The sequence below is a fragment of the Papaver somniferum genome, chromosome 1, assembly GCF_003573695.1.
Source record: "Papaver somniferum cultivar HN1 chromosome 1, ASM357369v1, whole genome shotgun sequence".
Lineage (NCBI taxonomy): Eukaryota > Viridiplantae > Streptophyta > Magnoliopsida > Ranunculales > Papaveraceae > Papaver > Papaver somniferum.
This window is the reverse complement of record NC_039358.1, coordinates 229,004,702-229,026,966: the sequence shown is the minus strand read 5'-3', so window position 1 is coordinate 229,026,966 and position 22,265 is coordinate 229,004,702. Positions and strand designations below refer to the sequence as shown.

The 22,265-nt window shown below is 36.7% G+C and overlaps 2 protein-coding genes and 1 non-coding gene across 3 annotated transcripts; 2 read left to right on the top strand and 1 right to left on the bottom strand.

The window, feature by feature from the left end:
* The first annotated feature begins 1,788 nt into the window (after positions 1-1,788).
* On the top strand, positions 1,789-9,791 carry LOC113318340 (sister chromatid cohesion 1 protein 4-like). Its single transcript, XM_026566486.1, has 14 exons — positions 1,789-2,361; positions 3,131-3,389; positions 3,793-3,890; positions 3,990-4,039; positions 4,128-4,189; positions 4,433-5,376; positions 5,473-5,883; positions 6,024-6,168; positions 6,410-6,546; positions 6,680-7,698; positions 8,376-8,409; positions 8,614-8,731; positions 9,151-9,286; positions 9,376-9,791. Exons 1-14 carry the CDS (start codon positions 2,238-2,240, stop codon positions 9,487-9,489), a joined length of 3,651 nt encoding a protein of 1,216 aa, XP_026422271.1. The 5' UTR covers positions 1,789-2,237; the 3' UTR covers positions 9,490-9,791.
* A 198-nt stretch (positions 9,792-9,989) lies between these two features.
* Positions 9,990-14,471, bottom strand: LOC113318329 (formin-like protein 1). Its single transcript, XM_026566478.1, has 4 exons — positions 12,601-14,471; positions 12,281-12,489; positions 11,372-11,616; positions 9,990-10,981 (listed from the first exon to the last, which is right to left on the bottom strand). Exons 1-4 carry the CDS (start codon positions 14,142-14,144, stop codon positions 10,178-10,180), a joined length of 2,802 nt encoding a protein of 933 aa, XP_026422263.1. The 5' UTR covers positions 14,145-14,471; the 3' UTR covers positions 9,990-10,177.
* Positions 14,472-20,812: 6,341 nt separating this feature from the next.
* TRNAV-AAC lies at positions 20,813-20,886 on the top strand. The gene has a single exon. It is a non-coding gene; the product is annotated as a tRNA-Val (tRNA).
* The last annotated feature ends 1,379 nt before the right edge of the window (positions 20,887-22,265 follow it).

Below are 22,265 nucleotides of genomic sequence, written 5' to 3'. Positions count from 1 at the left end.
TTGGTTAAACTCTCAAAATATGATTCGATTAATGAATAACTCAGAACAATTTATTGTTAATGAACTATTTTATTTCAAGTTGATCATTTGGAATTCGCCCGTGCAATTTTTTAAAATTTATGGATGATTGAATTGGATGAACTGCTTGGAGAAATACATACTTTCTATATATCAAATTCAATCTGAATTTCATGAACTATAGAGGTTTGCGACCCTGGTATGCATACCTTTTGCATCTGAGCCCATGGATTGTAGATGTCATGTAAACCTGTAAAGGTTTTGCAAATCTGGTTTGCATAACCCTAGGATCTGACTTCACGAACTGTCAGAGGTTTGCGAACCCGATTTGCATACCCTTTGGGCCTGATTTTGCAAACCCGGTTTGCATACCTACCCATTCCAGATGGCAGAAGTTGACAAATTGTTTATATGACTATGTTTTCTTTTGCCACAACTCTCATAGACAATTTTAACTTAATTCACAAAATTACCTTGATTTTGTGAACTATTGTTTAGGCTTGAGTTTTATTGAACACCGCCAGCGCTTTAAGTTTAAAGGCTAGATGCCATGGAATATCATTGTGCATGGTCCCATAACCCTAGACCATAGTGCATATTCTTTCGTGTAATTTCAAGACGGAGTTCTTCACATGCTTTCATGAATTCCTAACTAGGAATCTCATCTATACTGAGAAAGTTTTTTCTTGAATCTCGAGCAACCTTAGTTTGAATTCAAATCTATCAGTGGCCTTGAAAATCTATAAATGGAGAAACTCTTGAATTCAAGAAAGTGTTGTCTTGAATCTGACAAGTTGTTAGCCGAACCTAGGTATATTTTTAAAAAACAGAGGTTCGGCTGACAAGTTATCAGCCGAACCGTTCATCTGGTCAGTAGATCTGGGTTTTAAAAATTCATTTTTTTTTGACAGATTCAACTTATAAAAAGGACATTAAACCTTGTATAGAAGTCTACCTCTGATTTGAATCACACATTTTGGTCACTTCTAATCACTAAAATCTTAAAACCCAAGTTTTTTTCACTTCTCTTTCTTCCTCCCAAAAATCCCAACTATCTCACATAAATTTGATTTTTCTACTAATTTACCACTAATAATTTAATTTTTAATCAATTCTTAAAATTCCTAATTAATCAAATTTAATCATAATCATTAACACTAATTATGTAAGGTTAATTATGCTATTATCAAAAAGGACGGATAAGGGATGATGTTGTTTTTTATTTAGTGACCCTATTTTAGCATTATTAAGTATGCTCAAAAAAATTCAGTATGCTTTAAAACAAATTTCTTCTTTTAGAATCAAAATACAACCTCAAAACAACAATCAACGGTTAAATTTTATTGGTCCATACTTAATCCATCAATTTTGATCCATTTTAACTTTTAAGGGGTTGAGAACAAGCAAGGCAATTGTCCAAACATCATCGTATGTCCGTTTTAAGATTCATCACTCACTGTGTTTTTGATTCATTATTATTACAACTAATCATGAGACTTTACATCAGAACCAAAGTGATCAACCCACGTACCACCATCACACCTCTTAGGTTCACTTTAACAGTAAATAAAACCAACGACACGTGGTGAAAAAACACAACCAACTGTCTCCACAGGTGGGTCCCACTTTTCATTAAGCTCCATCCAAAATCTCGCGATATTTTGTTTTCTAAATTCTCGGAGGCGCTAAAACATTCCTCCACTTTCCAAAAATTTTCAAATCGCCGATTTTTAAGGCATTAACACTTTATCTTTCTCTCTCATCAACTCTTTTCTTCTTTACTCATCTCTCTCTTTTCTTCTTCGACATCAGAAAATTCAACTCAGCTGTTCCAAAAACCCGATCTCGATTCTCAACTCACTTAAAACTCTTTCCTTTCTTGGTTTTAAACTGTTTTTAACACTGGTTCTCAAAATTTTACAGTTAGGGTTTGAAACTGAAGTTTTTTAGGGGTTTTTGCAGTTAGAATCTGGTTGAAAATTCGTCAAGAGATTCAAAAAGGTTGAAGCCTTAGTCTTTAAATTAAGCTTGCAAGTACAAAAGTGGAGAATTTTGGTTGGAATTTGAGGGGAAGTGAAAATTTTGGGATCTGTAGGGTTTGGGAGTATATAAAGTTGAGATCTTTTAGTGGTTTGGAAAATTAGGTTTGTTTTATTTGGGGGTTTTGTATGTGGAGTTTGATTAGGATTGTTGTGTGAGCTGCGGAGGAGGAGAAGAAGATGTTTTACTCGCAGTTTATATTGGCGAAGAAAGGTCCACTTGGGACTATATGGATTGCTGCACATTTGGAAAGGAAGTTGAGGAAGAATCAAGTTGCTGATACTGATATTGGTGTCTCAGTTGGTTAGTAGTTCTTAATTCAAGTTTCTTTAAAAAATTTCAGTTATTGATTTTGTTTCCTAAAATAGGGGTTTGATAGTTAGTAACTGTTGAATTAAATGTTTAGTTGATTATTTAAATTGCAATTTATTAACTAGTTTTGGGTCTTGAAAATTGGAGAATTTAAGGCCAAAATTGGCTTTTGATGGCTCACTTCCTAGAATTATTGAACTTGTAATTAAGAGCAACACAAAATCCTGGTAATATGAGTACTGAGACAGTTAGTAGAGAAAAACATGGCTTTGAGTAATTTTGGATGAAAGTCGCAAAACTGGTTTACGGTATGTGCCAAAGTTTTGTTAAACCTATTGACCTAAGTTTTATGTTCATTGCTGCTTGTGGGTCTGAGGGGAGCTTGTTATCTGAATTGGGTGTGTAAATTTTTTCTTGTAGGCAAGAGTCATAGATTCTTGTGCAATTCATTTACTTTGCACGGCTAGTTTTAGTAGTTCAGGCGTTTGGTGTAATTAGGAATCGAGATTCACACAACTAGTAGTGCAACTTCAAGTAGAGATTCACTCCTACCAATTACTTGAGTTTCCAAGAATGTCAATGGAAAAAAGACTACTTTGTTGAATTATGTCTCTCAAATAAAAGGAATTCAGCAAGTTTTACTTCCCCCAGTTTCTATTTGCCTTGTTCGTATGAAGCGAGATGTTTGTTTCTAGAGGAATGTGATACACAGACCTACTCAAACTATTTTTCTGATTGTTATCGTAATTTTCTATTTCAGATTCTATTCTTTTCCCTGATGTTCCCATTGCACTGCGGCTATCTAGCCATCTTCTACTTGGAGTGGTGAGGATATATTCTCGTAAAGTGAATTATCTCTTCCATGATTGCAGTGAAGCTTTGCTTCAGGTAAAGCAAGCTTTTCGATCCACTGCAGTTGATTTGCCGCCAGAAGAATCTACTGCGCCTTATCATTCCATTACATTGCCAGAGACTTTTGATCTTGATGATTTTGAGCTTCCAGACAACGATATTCAAGGGTTTGTTCTAAAATACTCTATTCATAGTCTGTATGTCTTAAAACAGTAACTACAACAAATAAATGAATGCATGGGCTCAATGAACACCCTGCCGTTTTGTATTCCTTTCTATTAAGTCCGATTGGTGGGTCATTACCTAGTTTACTATCTTTCTGTTGACTGCTCAGCTTGTATGCTGATTTTCATAGATCAGATGGTTATCTCAATGGGGTTCAGGTTGATATCAGGACTCGTTATTCCCGCTGATCCCTTTGAAATGTGGAGTTCTACTTGTAACTCTGTAAGGGCCTCGGTCTGTGAGGTTCTGTTTTGTAGATTTTGGTTACCTTTTGTGGTGCTAATTTGTGGTCATTTTCAGCAAGTTAGGGTTTTTGCTAATATAACTATGCCACCTGTTATGCAGTAATTATGTTGATCACCATGTCAGTACAAGAGAGCAGATTACTCTTCAAGACACAATGGAAGGTGTTGTCTACTCCACATCACAATTTGGACTGGATGGTTAGTATCTACTTCTGATTCAAGGCATTTTGATGAGTTCTTTTACATTCTTTAAGTTCCTGCTGGATGTAGACTAAATGCATGTGATTCTGTTTCCAGAGAGGTTTGGAGACGGAGATACTTCTCAAATTGGCTTGGACCTTGAAGAGGTAATTGTTTATCTGGTTTGTAGTGTTGAAAATGCATGATTTTTATTCTATTGTACTTTAACTTTTTTCCTTGTTTGGTCTCAAATAGGACTTGTTCCTGGAAAAGGGTTCCCCGTCAAGAAGCACTGCTGTTTTGGTTGAGATGGACGAGTGAGCTCTCTTCTTCAAGCACATGAATCTCTTTTCTTACATTTTTCTGTTTGCTTAATTTTAGTATTGCGTCTACAGTTTAGTTTGTTCTAGCATATCCGTTGTGGTGATGGATCCTGCTGATTTGTCATTTTAAAGTTGAAACATTGTTCTGTGTATAATGATGCAGTTCTTTGTTACGGTTGAATTCGTATTCAGTTTTTTCTTGTACTCATGTATCTATATTTTTTTCGTCTCTCGTAGGGATCCGCAGGCATCAGGTCAAGCTATGACACCTTACACACCTTACACGCCTTACACACCTTTCCCTGATATAGATATGGATGATGAGGAAATTAGGTTTGTTGAGGATAGGGCAGCTGAAGCATCAGAACATATGCTAGTTGATATAAATGCAGAACCTCAAAATCAAATGGAAGCTGATGAGCCGGCCCAGGATCTGATAGGTGGTGAGAAGGTTCCATCTACTCCTGGATTAGTGGATGAGGACGTTTCAGCCAATGGTCATGTTCAAGAAGTCATAACAACAGATATTACTTGCGATCCCCAATTGGGTTCTGAAAATTGTGATTCAGTGAAGTTGGTGGACAAAGAGAACACTGGCAGTCCTTCCCATATATCCAATCATCAAAATGAAGATACAAATATTGAACTAGAATCTACTGATGTCCTCATGTCGAACGAAGATGATGGGTCAATTTTGGGGAAAGAGCAAGTGGTACAAGATAAGCAACACGAGGATTCTCCATCCACTGTGGTGGCCTCAGATCCTGTACCCTCCGACCCTGCTGGTACTATGTCTTCACCCACTTCAGTTCTTGTTGAACAAACCAAACCAGTTTCTCCAGCATCCGAGTGTATAGATAGACCTATACCCTCTTCAGAACCTAACCCCAGTCTTGGAATTATTAACGAGAACTGTACACTAGTCAATGACTCTGTTTCACATAAAGAGACTGTTGAGCCACAAAATGCTATTAATGCTACTGATGCAGTAGGTTTGGGTGAGCCCGAGAAGACTGAAGGTGGTGACGCTTGCGCTGAACTCGAAAATTCAGATATTTCGACTGCTGTTGAGGCTGCGGAAAAAAGGTTTTCTAACAAGTTCATGCTTCATGCTTGCAAAACCATTCAGAACCAACCTGATACAGTATCATCTCTGGGAGATGCTTCAGCTGTGGTTCAAGGTGTGTATGCTAAGCCCTAGATATTGTTGTCAAATTCAGCTGTAATTGTCATTCATTGTGTAGCTCACTTCTCTCCGGTATGTTATCATTTTTTAGATGAAGGGGGGAATGTGACCATGGAAGTTGTTCAATCTGATGATGTTCAAAAAGATCTTACCAACTCCAATGAGCAGTTAGATGCTAGCATTCGAAAAGATGATAATGAAGAAGCCTCAGAACTTCCTGCAAGTTCCGACTTGCCAGCTCCTGAAATATTGCTTTCAGCAGTCCCTGAAGCATTTCCAGATGGTCCAGGTGATTTACTTGCAGAGTCTAGTCCAAGAAAAGAGGTAGCTCAGGAAGGAAGTGGTGATGAGCTAGGAAGTCTGTTGAAAAGAAAGCATGACATGATAGAAAGTACACCAGTTCTGCTAGATGAGAGTGTGGCTGACCTTACTGGTGATGCACAAACCAAAAGAAGTTTGAACTCTGCTCCCGATGATGATGATTTGCTGTCATCTATCTTAGGTATCATACTGGTTCTTCCTATCCATCCCTGCTTTGAGAATGGTCGAAATGAATGATGTTTTCCTTATTTTTGTTTGTTGTTCTGCTTATAGTATAGCATTATTTGGAATGTGATTTGAAATTAAATTTTGTTGCTTCAGTTGGAAGAAAATCTTCAGTGTTCAAAATGAAGCCTACACCAGTACAACCTGAAATACCAGCTCCAAAACGACGACGAGCTGCTCCGCGGGTCGGGGTGCCTAAGAGGAAGGTGCTGATAGATGATTCCATGGTCCTGCATGGCGAGTATGTGATTCTGTGCCATTTCTTTTGATATTTGTTAAGATTATACCCTCCCAAGCACCATATGTTTGTCTGTTTTTCACTCGTCCAGAAACATCTGTGTTTAATGCCTCCGATGAGTCAACTTTCTTGTTCTCCAGGCCAAGCTGCCTATTGTTTCATTCTGGTCCTTCGTTTATGTCAAATAGTTTGCGTTTTCATATGGGTTGCATTCTGATCCTTTGTTTATGTCCTGTCTATAAAGTATGATACGACAACAATTGACAACTACTGAAGACATACGCCGCTTAAGAAAGAAAGCTCCTTGTACCCGTCCAGAAATTTGGATGATTGAGAAACTTTTATTAGAAGAGGATTTCTTCAGTGAACCACTGTTTACTGGTGAGTAGTTCACTTGCTAGGACTTCGCGGTTAACCCTTCATGCTTTTTTGTTACTTCTGAAAAGTCTGTTGCTATCGTTTATCTATGGAAGAAGTGAAAGGCTTTATTATGTTGTATTTTCTGTTTGCTCAGGTATGCATGCCGACCTGATAGATTTGCACAATGGGATATTCGACATCAGTGCAGTGAGGATTACAGAAATTGATGCAAACCAAGCTCCTCAGGAAGGAGCAAGTGCTGAGGCGCTTTCCATTGGCAAAGATCCTAATAAAGAAGATATTGTGGAAGATAGGGATGACAGAGCACTTGAACCTACTGAAACACTTCTTCACACTGAAAACGAACTACATGGAGAAAATCTCGTTAACGCTGTTGAGAATCAAGAGCAAACAGAAATTTTAACCGAGGATCAAGTGGTAGATGGGTCATACATGGAAGTTGATGTCGCGAATACTGAAGTTGCTGATACAGAGCAAAATAATTTTGATGCATCATCTGTTTCATTGCCAATGGATAAAGAAGTTATTCTGGAAAATAATGAGAAATTGAGTAAGCCTATCGAAGAGGATGATGCAACTTATGATGCAGGACGAAATCACGACTGGTCGACTCCCACTGAAGGTGTGCTGATTCAAAAAGATGGATCTTATGCTCAGGAAAGCGAAAATGGTGGTTTGGTTGAAACAACACCGACAAATATTCCTCGAGAGGGGTTACTGGAAAACGGAAACTGCGAATATAATGAAGCTTCAGTTGCTTCAGATAATGTAAACCCTTCCTCTGAAATTGATGACCATGGTAAAATAGAGATTGAAAGAAGTGAATTGGAAGTCGTGGTTGAAGATGAAACTGTGACAGAAAAAGTTACTGTTGAAGATAGAAGTTCTGAAATTGATGACCATGGTAAAATAGAGATTGAAAGAAGTGAATTGGAAGTCGTGGTTGAAGATGAAACTGTGACCGAAAAAGTTATGGCTGAAGAAAGAAGTTCTGCTCCTGATGTTATTTCTAGTGAAGAGCCTCAAAGGGATCAGTTATGTCCGTCAGAAGTTAATGGAGATGAAGATGCTCCTCTTTATATAGAATCTGACGCGGGGAGGGGTATGGACGAAGAATGTAATGCATTGGACACAACAATGAGAGACCCAGTTGTAAGTTTAGATCTAGCTTTCTTCGTATCTTTCTCATCAAGACCATGCATTCATCCCTTTTCAGCATTTTTCAGCCGCATCTTCTACTTTGTGATAGTGCATTTGAAGTGGATGTACTTCGCTGGGTCTGATTGCACTCATCTACATCACACAAGTGATATTTTATTATATAATGTGAATACCTTATTGCATCTAGTTCTTAGTTATCAAAGCCTAAGTTTGTCTTCCATGTTAATACCACATGAAACAGGAATATCATAAATCTCGAACAATGAACCCTAGTCACCCTTTTATTAACCAGGGAAATTTTAGCAAATATGAGGTTACTACAAGGAAAGGGGGAGCGGGAATAGGCCACCAGTCAACTACCAGACCTTAGAACACACTCTGGACCAAACTTCCCATAAAAGTTTCTTTGGACATTTGTAGTATATGGACTTGTTTGTATATCTGTTTGTCGTTTTGCGCCTTACACTTTCTATATCATTCATTGCATACCTTACATATGTCAGATTCTTGCGACACTTACTCTTGTTTCGTACAACTGGAGTATCTTCATGCAGATTTAGACATGCATTGGGAGTTTAAATTTATGGCAGTACATGAGACTATATTTATTCTATGTTGAAAAATATTGTTACTCTTTCTGATCATATTAGTTCTATTTCTTGGTGCAGGACACTGAAAACACAATGGAAGACATTGATACAGGTACGTGCTCCCCTTTTATAAATTTTGAGATTCATAGTTAGACCATAATTTACTGTGTGAACAGGATTGCAGCTGTGAATCGTGTTACCCTTAGATAAATCAATTCGTTGCATCTGCAGCCAATATCTTGTGAAACAAATTTTGTTGCATGTGAAAATGATTAATTTTTCATATATTGGTCCTTAAATGGTTCCACTTTTGCAGAGTTTCTGAACTTCGATGACAATGAAGTGGAAGAAGAAGACGAGGAAGATAATGATATGCCTAATACTGAAGAACAACCCCGAATTCAAGAAAATTCTGGATGGTCTTCAAGGACAAGGTATATTCTTCTGTTCTGTTTTTAAAATTTGATCATCTGGTAAATATTCCTCCGGAGAATGACTGCACTAGAGTATCTGTGGATGTGAATGGAAAGGTATTGAGAACACTACGTAGGAATAGATAGGATGAAACATTTGATATTGCCGTGAGGCTTCTACCTTCGCTTAGATGCTCAATATTGTAGCCCATGTTCAGTGAAAATCAAGATACAAGAAGATGCCCATATGATTAGTGTGGGACTTGGTAGGTCATCCCCACATCTTTTGAGCTTTTGTTACCCTCCAGGTCCCTTGCCAAATTGATGCATGGGATCACTTGAGTGACGCTGATATGAATTGTTAGAGAACTTTGAAGCAATCCAGTTTGGACAATCATCTGTTAAATGCATGCATGTAATTTTATTATTTTACCTTGCAGATCTGTTGCTAAGTACCTCCAGACTATATTTGACAAAGAACTTGCGAATGGTGAAGTAAGAAAAGTTGTTCCCGTGGACAACCTTTTATCTGGTAAAACTCGGAAGGAAGCATCGCGAATGTTTTTCGAGACCTTGGTACGTCTTTTAAACTACTTACTGAAGGCAAGATACATATGCCACTAAATGTTGTGTTTTGATTGAACCTCCCTTTCTTTCCTATGCAGGTTCTAAAGACAAGGGATTACATCCATGTAGAACAAGAGCAGCCGTTTGCCAATATCAACATTAAGCCTAAAGGAAAACTGATGAAATCAGATTTCGGATACATGCTTCATTAGGCGGTGGACAGTATACAGACAGCAGGTCAATAATGTAGTTTTACTTGTCAAATACACGACTCCGCTCTTCAACCACTTTCTTCTTTCTCCAAGTTTTCGTTTTCTTTTTCTAGGTTTTGTTAATTATGTAGTTGATAGATTAACATGCAGCGGAGTTAAACTAGCAATCATGTATCTGTAATACTGATTCTGATTATTTAGTCCCTTGTATATATCTCTGTAATATCAGTTTTTTTTCTTAAAAATTGTCAAGAATGTGTACTTTGTTTTGTAGTCTATAATCTGATTTTCATGATTTTGCCTTGGCTGTGCCCCTCTTTTGTTTCATCCGAGCAGAACTTCATCGTAAACCTAACTACAGACAGTTTCTTGCATTGCTGTCAGTTTCTCGCATTGCTTTAGGTCTCTAAAAATGCTGGCAATATCTCGACTGAGATCATCCTGCTGGAAGTAATTGAACTAGACCCTGAATGAGCTAGCTAGTTAACCAAAATCTAATTGCGAAATGAGATTTTAACATGATTTACAAAGATGGGATACAGACTGTTCCTGCAGGACTCTTGATTTTCATTTTTCATAGGTGGTCTTGTAGATGATTTCCTCTTTTATATATTACATATAAATATATCTTTAGACTAAAACAATCCAAAATCTTTTACATGAGTCTATACGAGTACAAAGAAAAGATCTAAGAAGAGGAAGAAGAGCTTTCATCTTCTGAAGAGCTATACTGAGGCTGCACTGGGAATACAGGGAAAACTGTTGGTTGTGTTGGATTAACAGGAACTGGGAACTGGCGGGCGGAACTGACTATTGTGCGTTCGTTTATCTTTCCAACTTCCTTGCACACTCGATCAAGAACTGACAGGAAATCTCTTACCACTAAGAAAATTCTAAAAGGATGAGCTTCTTCCTTCGTGGAATTCCCATGGAAATACTCTGTTATCTCTTTGACTACTGAAAGGGCAACACTTTCTTGAGCTTGGATTCTTATGATCTCTAACTCAGCTTTCTTCATGAAGCTATTCATTGATTCCGCGAATCTTCTGGTGTATTCATTTGAACCTGTTGATTCGTTTAATCTCATAACCTCACCAATGTTTGACAACCCTCTGGCAAGTTTTGAGACGTCGCTGCTGAGAACATCAGAATCCATTGTGGCAGATTTCTTGACATTTGCCAGTTCTCCACTTATACTGGAAACAACTTCCAAACCTCGTTTTCGGAACTCAACGTCGTTGTGGATGTCTGTTTTCTGATTAGGACCAGAACGACGAGATCCTTCTGCTCTTATTATTTCTTGCACAACAAAATGCAGTAGAGTTGTTTTTCCATCGGTACCTTTGACATCTACCAGCTTGAGAAGAGTGTCGAGTTTAAAGGCATGAGCATCACCACGATTAGTTCCAACATTCATGCGGTTTCCTGTCTTTAAAACGGCTTCTAGAAGCTTTAAGAACATCCTGCTGTTTCTTAGTTCCTCACAGGCTGCCTGTAAATGAAGAAAAGTGAGTAAAATGTTCAGCGAAACTCAATAATATGATACAAGCAATGAAGCATCACATCTCGGGTTCCCAATGTCCCATGTGCCATGTTGGAGTGTCCGAGGGAGTAAGATGCAAGAAGCAGAACTATTGGTTGGCCAGAAGTCTTCGTCCAAGATGTAACATTGCACTAATTTGGTCAAGAGAGTAGGATGTAAAACTTGAAAGGTTTGCCGAAACAGGTAGACTCAAGAATCTTCAAAAGTTAGCGAGGCCATGTACATAGAGTCTCAAGTGATACGGAACTTTGAAGGACTTTAATCCCACACTTTCGGTTGCCCAATCAATTTAAAATGAAATAAGTATTAGTAAGGATGGAAGGAAGGAAAGCAACCCACCTCAAGAGTCATAAAGGACTTTTTAAGGTATTCAACCTCTGAATCGAAATTGGCTATGTAAAGCATTGCATCCACTCTCTTAAATGCAAAAGGAACGTCAACCAATGCCTTAAGAAACCTCTCAGCAGTTCCAAGCTTAAATGGCGAGTCATCTTTGTATTCTTTTAGTTTACGTTCTTCCTCTTTTGAAGGTGCCATCTTCAATAAACTTTCAAGAAGATCAGTTCCCAATGTATCCGTGTTACCTGTTTACAAACACAAAAGCTTAGTGTCATACGGAGGAAAGGGATGGAACCTTCACCATCTCCAGTTATAAACAGAAACATTCATTCAATATTATTAAGGAACTTTCAAGTTTATTATGAAGCTGGGACAACGTATTTGCAACTATACAGGTGCTGCAAAAACTACACCTTACGAAGGAAATACATCTTTACGGACAGTGCAGTTACTAATTCAGTTATTTCAAATGAATCAATCTAATCTCTATACCATTGGCGATAGACAATAAATCCTCTGGCCATCCTCTATCTACTACATTGACAGTTAAATGTAGAGAATTAGAAGCTTGATCTGACAACTGATAACCCAGAAACTTCAAAGTTTCTTGGAAAGAACAACATGAGAGTAACATAGGACTGAAATTGGAGATATTATCAATTCAGCATTTCACAAAAGCTCAACCTAAGCCCCCTGAGTCTGCACTTGATCAACCTACTATGTCGGTCTAACGCAGAAAACCGTCTCATAATCTACATACTGATGTCCTAAAAGTTAACGAGTGTTATCAAATTCAAAACCAACATGTGAGGAAAAAGCAGGTATCATTTGAAATCCATAAAGCAAATTCTAACGTATCCATCATAATTACTCCAATCCAACTTCATAGCAATAATGAAAGTAATTTACCTTCCAAAAGTGCTTCACAGACTTCCTCAATAGTCACATTAAGCGCTCTCAATAGAATCGAAATGTTCTGTGACTTCTTCGGATCAAGAACTCTATTCTCTTGATTCGGCGAAGGAAGACCACCAGGCCGAACACCACCACCCTCTCTCACATTTGTATTGCCATTATTGTTTACAATGAACAATGACTCAATCATTTCCTCATTCAATCTAAAAACCAAACCACAACCATATCATAATCAATTCATACACAAACTAAACACACAAAGATCTGAAAATCACAAACTGAATAGAGACTGTAGTAATAAAATGAAAACTTACTGAAAAGAGCTTGTTCTGAGCTGATCCCACACCATAGTTTTATCAGAACTAGCCCTGACCTTATCCCAATGTAATGGCTTCAACTTTGGTCTAGGAGTTTCTTCATTTCTCTCAACACTTTCTACTCCAACAGGAGAAACAGCAATTGATTGGAGCATAACAGGTCTAGATGGTGTAATAAGAACTGGTGGTTGTTGTTGTAGTCCAGACAACATCTCCTGCTCATGAATCTGAACTCTAGAAATCTGTGATTCCCAGTACCCAGCTGGTGGTGGTGGAGGTGGAACTGGTGCTTGAGCTTGAGCTTGGACACTACCTGGATATCTAAACAACCCATTTGTCCTCACTTTGACAGGAGATGAATTTCTAGGAGCAAAATCTCTGTCAGGTGGTGAAGATGGGGATGGTGGTGATGGTGAAGGTGGTTTTCTCTTTGGTGGTGAAGGTGTCATCGGTCTGTTCATTGGTGGTGGAGGTGGTGGCGGTGGTGGTGGTGCTCCCATTGATTTATGTGGCGGTGATGGACTATTACTAGTACTAGAACCAGAATTTGAACTTGGGTATGATAAATTACTTGAATTAGTACTAGTTTTTCTTCTTTTATCAAACAATTGCCCAGAAAATCCTCTTCTTGAATCAGATCCAGTATCTAATTTCTCAACATTAGATCCTCTTGGTGAGTAAAATTCTTCATCCAAATCTTCATTTCCTCCTCCGGCTCCGGCGGATACTCCCACCCCAGCTTCAACATTCTCAAATTCTCTACTGAAATTCTGTCTAGCGAGTTTAGGAAGTGGCCTGAGTTCAGGAGAACTCATTTTAGATGAGTTTCCAGTAATCCCACCATTGTTATTACTGTTATTATGATTACTAGAATGAACACTATCAGAATCAAGCCCATGAGCGTTAGCCAATGTACCCAGATACAGAAACTCAGTACTAGTATTAGACACAGTTCTAGTTCTTGCAGGAGGGAGTTTCTCAACAACATTTGAAGACGGATTATAAGTAGGAAACAACCTATGACTATCTGATCTAGATGTTTTTGTATCTGAAGTGAAGTGTTTGCGTTTATAAATTAAGAGAATGATTGAGATGATGAAGGCTGTTGAGAATAGCGATAGGATTACAGCAATGGCAACGTATTTCGGTGAAGCTGATTGTTTATGTGGTGATTGTGGGAAGATTAAGGATGAGATGTTTGCAGGGAAAGTTGCAGAGGTTGCTGGTGGTGTTTGTGGTGGTGATGGTGTAGATGGGACATCAGGGAAGAATGGGTTTGATGGTGGGGTTAATGATGAGAATGGGTATTTTGGTTCTGGTGGGGTTTGATATTCTGGGATTGGAGAATCAGCTGATGGTAGTTCTGATGGTGGCGGTGGTTGTGATGATGATGATGGTGGTGGTGATGTATCTACTGGGTAAAATGGTTGATGTAGTATTCTATGATGAGGATGAATTTTACTTGAATTCACTAAGACTATAGACAAGAAGAAGCATAACAGAAGACAGTAAGATGATGATGAAGAATGGGTAGTTGCCATTGTTGTTGTATTAAGGTGCAATTTCTTTCCCTGGGAAAAAAGGTCTGGTTTTTTTTAAGGTGGGCATGAAGAAAAAGATGTGTACTGCTTCATTTTTCTTCTTCACAGTGGAGATCCCATTTCAGTGATGAGAGACTGAGACATAGACTGGTCTGTGTTTTTGTTTCTTCTTCTTTTTCTTGAGAGAGAGGGGGGAGTTGGGATGGATGTACAAGATGGAGGAGAAGAGGACTATTGGAATTGAATGTTGAAGTGAAATGCTAGGAAAATCACAGCTAGCCAGCCTATGACAGGCTCAGAAAGAGAGAGAGAGAGAGAGAGAAAGGGTTGTTGTTGTTGTGTGACAGTGGATGAAAGATAAGTGTGAAAAGATGAAGAAAGGTAATTGGACTGAAGAGATAAAAAAGAGATTTTTTTTTAAATGTTTTTGACAGAGGAGTTTGGAGGATAGTGTGAAGAAGAAACAGTGAAAGTAATAATTAAGAAATGGAAGGGTGACAACCAGAAACAAATTAACATGATTATTTGAGTTTGATTGGATTAGTTATGTTTTTTTTTTTTTTGTATTTTAATTTTAATTTTGGGGTTTGGGGTATAATCCTGGAGGTACATTGTGAAGTTCTTCTCTGTTATGGTTGGTTTACTGTTCATGGTTTCTTCTATTGTGACGCATGATAATACTTCAATTAAGATTGTAGACATTGGTCAAGTAAGTTCTATCAAAAATAAAAACAAAATAAGACACTAGTCAATTACATCATTTGTTTTCTATTTTGAGTCAGATCTGACTCGACTTCGAATCAGATCTAATCCATAACTCGGACATGTTTAAATCAGCTAACAAAATAACCATGATTCATGAGACCAAACCACTGACTGACATATTTTTGAGTTAGATCCAGATGAGTCAGTTGATTTCACTCAGATCCAGATGAGTCAGGAGTAAACAAACACGATGTAGGGCAACTAGAAACAAAAGTGTTCCTGCTCTGCTTCTCTATAAGCAAAAATAGTTATCAGAAATTACAGTTAAAGTTTTATTATCTCTTCGGGATGTGTTCCTTGAATATTGTTTTTAAATTAACATTTGACTTTTCAATTTAATAAAGTAGATGGTGGTTCATGTAGTAATTGTTTTGTAAAAAGTCATTCTGAAATTATGCTTCCAATGTATCTTTTGTTTTCCGTCTTCGTAAAAGGTTATTTGTTATTTGTTACCCGAAGCCTGAACCCTCTCTTTTAACACACAATTTGCAACCTCTTGGGTAAAGTAAAAATGATGAGTGTTAAACACATAATTTGCATTTGGCCAAACTAGTACAAAAGTTACTAACAAAATTATTTACCCAGCCGTATCCAATGGTTTCGAAATCATTTATCATGCAGATAAGACCTTTGTAGTGTAGCCTCTAGACAAAACCATAATCAGTTTGGGCAGGCATCTTGTTTTTTTTTTGTATTTGCTATATTCATCACACATTGCGTTGAAAATAGAGGTCAAAATTGTTTACGACTGCCATTAGCTGTTCCAGTACCAATAAGGTACCCAATTGCCAATTACTGGCCAAGTTATTCCACAGTGAAAATGCGCAACTTGCAAAGCTATTTTGTGGTCATTTTCTAGGGGCGGATCAGTGGAAGTATCAAACTCGCCCCACAACCTTTTAGGACCATCCAACTTAGTATTCTTATTCTCGAGACACTCACTATGGCACCTGCAAAGAATTTTATGGATTCTTTTGGGGCATGGAGATCTTCTTTCACTATGGTCCATAGGGGAAATGGCAAAATATGTACTTTCTCAAAATCACAATTTTATGCAAAGGTATTTCTTTAAGAATAAAATATTTAGTTGTGGTTTATTCCGGGTAAAATTCAGATTTACCCTTGTTTTCTTTTTGATTTTCAAATATACCTCCGTTTTTCTTGAACGTTACAAATGTACTCCTGTTTTGACTTGGTTTCACTGTTTTTTTGTCCAGTTAAGTGCAAAATGGCATTTATCTCACCTATTAAAAAGTTCTATTTATCCATGAACCACATCTCTTTTTTGCTTGGTCGATTTTCAACCAACTAAAAATTTAGAACCCTGAATTTGGGAATGATATACCTTAACGAACCCTGAACTTGAAAATAACGAACCCTGAATTAAAAACTATGAACCCTGAAATTGTGAATGATGAACCCTGAACTAAAATTCATGACCCCTGAATTTGTGAATGATGAACCCTAAACGAAAAACTATGAACCCTGAACTTGGGAATGACGAACCCTAAACTAAAAACCCTGAACTTGGGAGTGATGAACCTTTTGGAGGAATGACGTACGTAACGAACCTGAAAATGGTGAAACGATCTTGAACCGAGCTCGACGAACCCGAAAAACAATTTAGAAGGTTAACATGGCAACGAGTAAAGGGTAAATAAGTAAATTATACTGGGATTTAATCAAGATGGATGGAAAAATTGACGACGTGGGTAGATTTGCAAATGTCAAAAAAATGGGGGTGCATTTGTTTATCAGGTATTTCAACAGGAGTACATATGTATATATCTCTTTATACTACACTTAATATTTAGAGTAAAACGGAACAGACCAGTGATCCAGCTAAATTATTTCATTGCTGCCATCAGAAAAGTTTTTCCTAAAAATTCTTATTAGAGTGAAAGGAAACTTGACATCTTAGAATCTTTAAACCGCCGGATATTATTACAAACACAAAAATGCAAATGTTCCACAATGATTGTCAAAAGAGTGACGGTTATCTCCGAATAAAATCATGTTTCCCAATTTCATTTTTATTATAAATGTAAATATCCCCGAGTAATCCAATTAATCTCATAACCATTGAGAGAAAATTTTAAAATCCTAAGCTCATCACTACTTTATTCACCAAAAGATATCCTCAAAACTCTGAACTCCTTTCGTCTATATTGTTCACTCTAAAACATTTTCAAAAATCCTCAGATCATTTATTCTCTATTGTTCATTCGAAGACACTCAAAACCCTAAATTCATTTCTTCTATACTGTTCATCCCTTCACCAAAGTTTTATACCGTATGCATGTTTATCGAAGATTTTCAACATTTCTTCCACTGATGAGCTATCGTTACCGCTTTTACCCAAAAAAATTCTCATAGCTTTTCCTTGCAAATACTATTATCACTTTGTAATCTTACGCACATTGTTTTCATCAATCTATGTTATGCTCTTTGTGTTCACGATTCAATTGCAAATATATTTTACTTCTTCTTCATTATGTTTCACTTTGATATGTCTATTTTCTCGGTGAAGATAATCGATTCAAGACACACTTGTTTGGGTGACAGTTGAAATGGCTTATCTCAAATCGAATAATAAGACTCACTCGATTGAAAAGTCAGGTACATATTTTCCAAAATTTAGGCAAAGGAATTGTTATAACATACTTCAAGGTTTTCCTATATATCGATGCTTAACAAAGTTCTCTCATAATCAAAGAGAATCATTTTTGTAAATGCAAAGACAATATCTGATGTGCCAATTTGAAAAAAGATTACTATCAAGTTAACAAAAATATCAGTTGTCCCATTAATCTCTCAAAAATCTCTATAAAGAAGTTGGGAGAAAATTGTAGAAAAGAAAAAATAGCCATTGCAAAGCCCATTTACAAATGGATACCTAAGGTGTAACACACGCACATTTCGCATAGGGTACATGATCAATGATGTGTCATTGAATTAGAGGAAGCTTCATCTCAAAGCTTATGTTACGCGATTAGGACATGTTGGCCCACGACAGATATTACATCACCATGGTGCATCACGTCGGTGGGAGGCTGGCCAAGAGCGATATTGCACCACTATGGTGCAAAGGTCAAGTTGGTCATCTGGACAAGACTAGTTATGCACAACCATGGTGCAATTTCCGGAATTCGTTGCCACGGAAGCAGGTGGTACTTGGTACAAATCCATCATTTTCTGAATTTTTAGTAGAAATGTCAATAAGACATTATATAGGGAATAGGTATTGGTTGAAGGTGCGTAGAGATGAATCCTTAAGCTTATAAAGCTTGCATATGATGTGAAGAAATCATTATGTCGTGTTACTAAATCAAGTTTGCACCAGGATGGTGCAAATTGAAAGAAAGGTGAACGTTGTGATATTTTGCATGGGCCGAGTTAGAGAACGCATACTTCGAGTTTAGTGGCCCGATAGGATGAAACTAGATTCTTTCTCATTTTAGTGGTATGAACATCATTAACAAGATAGTTCTAACGAGGAAAACTTTTGAGACCATACCAATATCAAGAGTCCTAGAGATGTGAGTATAACTCAACACCACTTTCTTTCAAACGATTTGGTTCAACTTTTGAACCATAACCTATCAAACACAAATATGGTGTAAAACACCAATATATATCACCTCTCACCGTATCTACAATTCACATTAACTTAGCTTGAAAAGCTTTGTTAACAATATTTGATATTCTTGCAATGCTGTGTATTGCAAACATATCAAATAAACTCATAATTAAAATTATGCTCATTTCTTGGTGAGAGTTGGTATTCATATTTGTTTGACTAGGTTTCTTATTCTTTCGGTTTTGGTTTGGTGTCAAATTCTATCTCATAAGTTCCGAACTTGTATGATCGAGTCACATATATATTGTCATAAACAATAATTCTCAATATCTAGTTTCCATATAACTCATTCTAAGATTGAACAATCAATTTATTTCAATCTAGAATGCATTCGTTTGATCATCACAATAACTACAAATATTTCATCAAACATACCTCATTTGCTTTGGAAGCTCAATTAGTCATAAACCATTGTCCACTCTTTCGGCACCGACAAAGAAATCATCAAAACCATTGCTCGACAAATTGATTAATCCCCGCTCGCAATTTTTATTTCAGTGGAAAATAAAAACTTGCTCCAGTAAGTGAATTCTCACCTGTCATAATCATTTACATGTGAGTATTTGAAAGCAAAAAATAAGTAAAGTATGCACTTACATAATTACTTAAAAATCAATACTCCAAGTTGCTCGTATGTGTCAATCAAAGATTCAAACTTCTATAGTTATAACTTTCTATCAAGCATATTATCAAACGCATGTGGAGCATTAGTTTGATTTCTAACAATGATCTTCTTTTTCATTTCCAAAACAAGTGTATGAAGTAAAAAATGAAAACTTGAATTTAATGTAATCTATTACATCTAAATCTCTAATCTCTAATGTAAAGTATCATTTCCTATCTGGAGAAACATACACAACTATTTTCAAAGCACCACATCTCTCAATCTAAAAATCCAAAAGGGAAATTTCAAAATGGGTTTCCAAGATATGCTCATGATTTAAAAGTTTCATGTTACACGCTAACCCAAAATATCAGCACAAAGATCAGAAAAACTAGATTAATCAATACTAAATTTCTAATCGTCAGAAACTTTTTCAGCAACATTATTCAGTTTTATAAAATACTCAAAAAATACTTTTCGGCCTCCAAAAGTTATGAAATTTCGAAGAGATAATCCTCATGATGTCTTATATATGTGGTTAAAATTTCAAGACCCAATTCATTTCCGTGTAGGAGATAAAAATAAAACTCTACAGATTGTTAAAAACCAAATGTTTAACATCAACCATTTTTTTTTATACGTTACATATTCATGATGAAAAATATTATCCTTGTTACAATCCTAATCCATAAAAATCAGACATAAAATATACTTTAGGTATCAAGTAACCTAATTCCAAGCATCATGGTTTATCGCAAAAGTAAAATTATACCGTTAGATAATTCTATAAAACGAATCAAACAATGATACTTATCGGGTTTCAGCAATCGTTTCTTTTGATATCCATGGCAGAATAAATCGTCTTAAAATTGTTGGAACAATTGCTGAAAATAGCCTGCAAAACAATCATAAACCAAACAAATAAAAAATGTTATGAGTCACGACCAGATCGCTCTCTTTAAGACGTTTCGCGGCTCTGCCCAAGATTGTGTAAACAGTTCTTCCATGTCGCGTCGTTCCCAGGATAAACCAGCCGAGTTCGATCTCTTACACAATCACTCTTGCACGGTGAGAGGATGTGAAACATTTACACTTCATTCTCGCTCAGAAAATCTCTTAGAAAAACCAAGGATAATCGCACCCGTGTTTTTCTTTCTTAAAAAATCATTTTTCTTTTAGACTCACAAGACATAGAAATGGAAAGCTCTCACCCTGGATAAAAATTGTTTCAACAATTCTCTAAAAAAACTTTTCATAAAAATTCTTATCTTTTTTTTTAATCAAGATTTCAATAGAGTTTAATGAAAAAATTATTAAAGTGCAATTAACACCATTAACACAACAAAGTATGAAACGGTCAAAATCAATTATAACAATAAATAATTTTCATTTAAGAAGAATTTTATTGTTACCAAAAATATTTTATTTGGGAAATAAATTTATGTTTTAAATATATATTCCCAACACCGTCCGAATGAATGCCCAATCCAAGCAGGCTTTGAGCATTTTGCAAAAACAAGCATGATAACAAATCTTGTATTATGGTTTATGCCACATGGTTCATCAAGTCCATCACCAAAGAGCTGAACGGTTTCGTGGTGAAGTTGGTTGTATTACTTTCACCAATGAGATTATATTACTTTCACTGTAAACAACAACGGTTTCGTGGTGTAGTTGGTTATCACGTCAGTCTAACACACTGAAGGTCTCCAGTTCAAACCTGGGCGAAGCCATAACTTTTTTTTTTTTTGTCTTTTTGTTCTTTCTTAAATTAGTTTTTTACTCGGCGATTTTTTGGATATGGCGATCAAATGATGACGACTCGAGTGAAAACAGTAAACAAATAAACAAGTCGACAAAACCCTTACCTCTCTCTCTTACTCATCGAGTCTTTAATTAATTTAAGGACAAACGACCTTTATTGCCCCTGCAATTTACTGTTTTACTCTCTAGTCAATTTCTCCTCTTTTACTAGGCGCCATATAAGCTAGTCAATTTCTTTATGCGCACTTGTCATTTTCAACCCACAATTCTCACGAAATCTTCCACAGTAACAAATAATTTAATAAATATATGAAATTGTCATCCAATTTTTGTTGTCCTCGATAAGTCCATTTTCTAGCTCCAAAAGGTATAACTCACAAACTATATTCTACAAAGTCCGGGTGACTCTTGTTTGTCCATAAACTCAAAACTGATCAAGAGTCATGACTCATGGAAGTCGTAAATGTCAAACATAGCTTAATCACATCCCAATAGGAATGTCTCAAGTACATTGGTAAAGTAATTGGGTGATGTTATGATTCGAAACTCTCATTAACAATAAATTCTCTTTGGATCACTATTTGTTAGCTAGCCGTAACCTCTAAACTTTCAGATTATGACATTCATTTAGACAAGTATTCCATTTCGGAGACCAAATACTTTAATAACATGTGCTCAATCTAAATATGCTCTTAAAGCATAATATTTACTTTCACTTAAAAGCCCACTGCAACGGTCGAATCCAGCTAAAATCACAAGCCAAAGAGAGAGCCCCATGGACAAATAAAGTGTCGGTGGACCTAAGAAAATGTCCTCCCAAAATCTTACCGCTAAAAATCACTTTTTCCCGCTTTTATTCTCTCTTTTACATAATGGGATTCACTTTGGTGTGGGCCTTATCCGTATCCGTATCCGTATCCGTTCTACGTGCTTATTACTATTTTTTATATTTTTGTGTTTTACTTTTCGATGTTTATTCTTTGTTTCCCCTTTTCCATGGTCTGACTATTCTTGGCTTAGCCGGTGATAACAGATTTCGATTATGGCAGGGCACAGTGATCGATGACTGCCTGGTGTCAGTCTCAGGTCTGATTTATGCATGCGAGAATCACGGGGTCCTTTACTGATTATGTTTTACTTTACACTTCATACGTGTTCCTTGCACGTGAATGTTTATACTATTTTTCTCCGGCATGAACATTCGGTTAGTGTGATGCCCACTTAGTTTGGCCGATGCTGTGATCATACAGAGGTGTTGTTTTTCTTTATTTAAGGAAACAATGTATTAAAACCAAACAGAAACATAAACAGAATACATAAGTGTTTTATCCGAAATACATATGGGAAG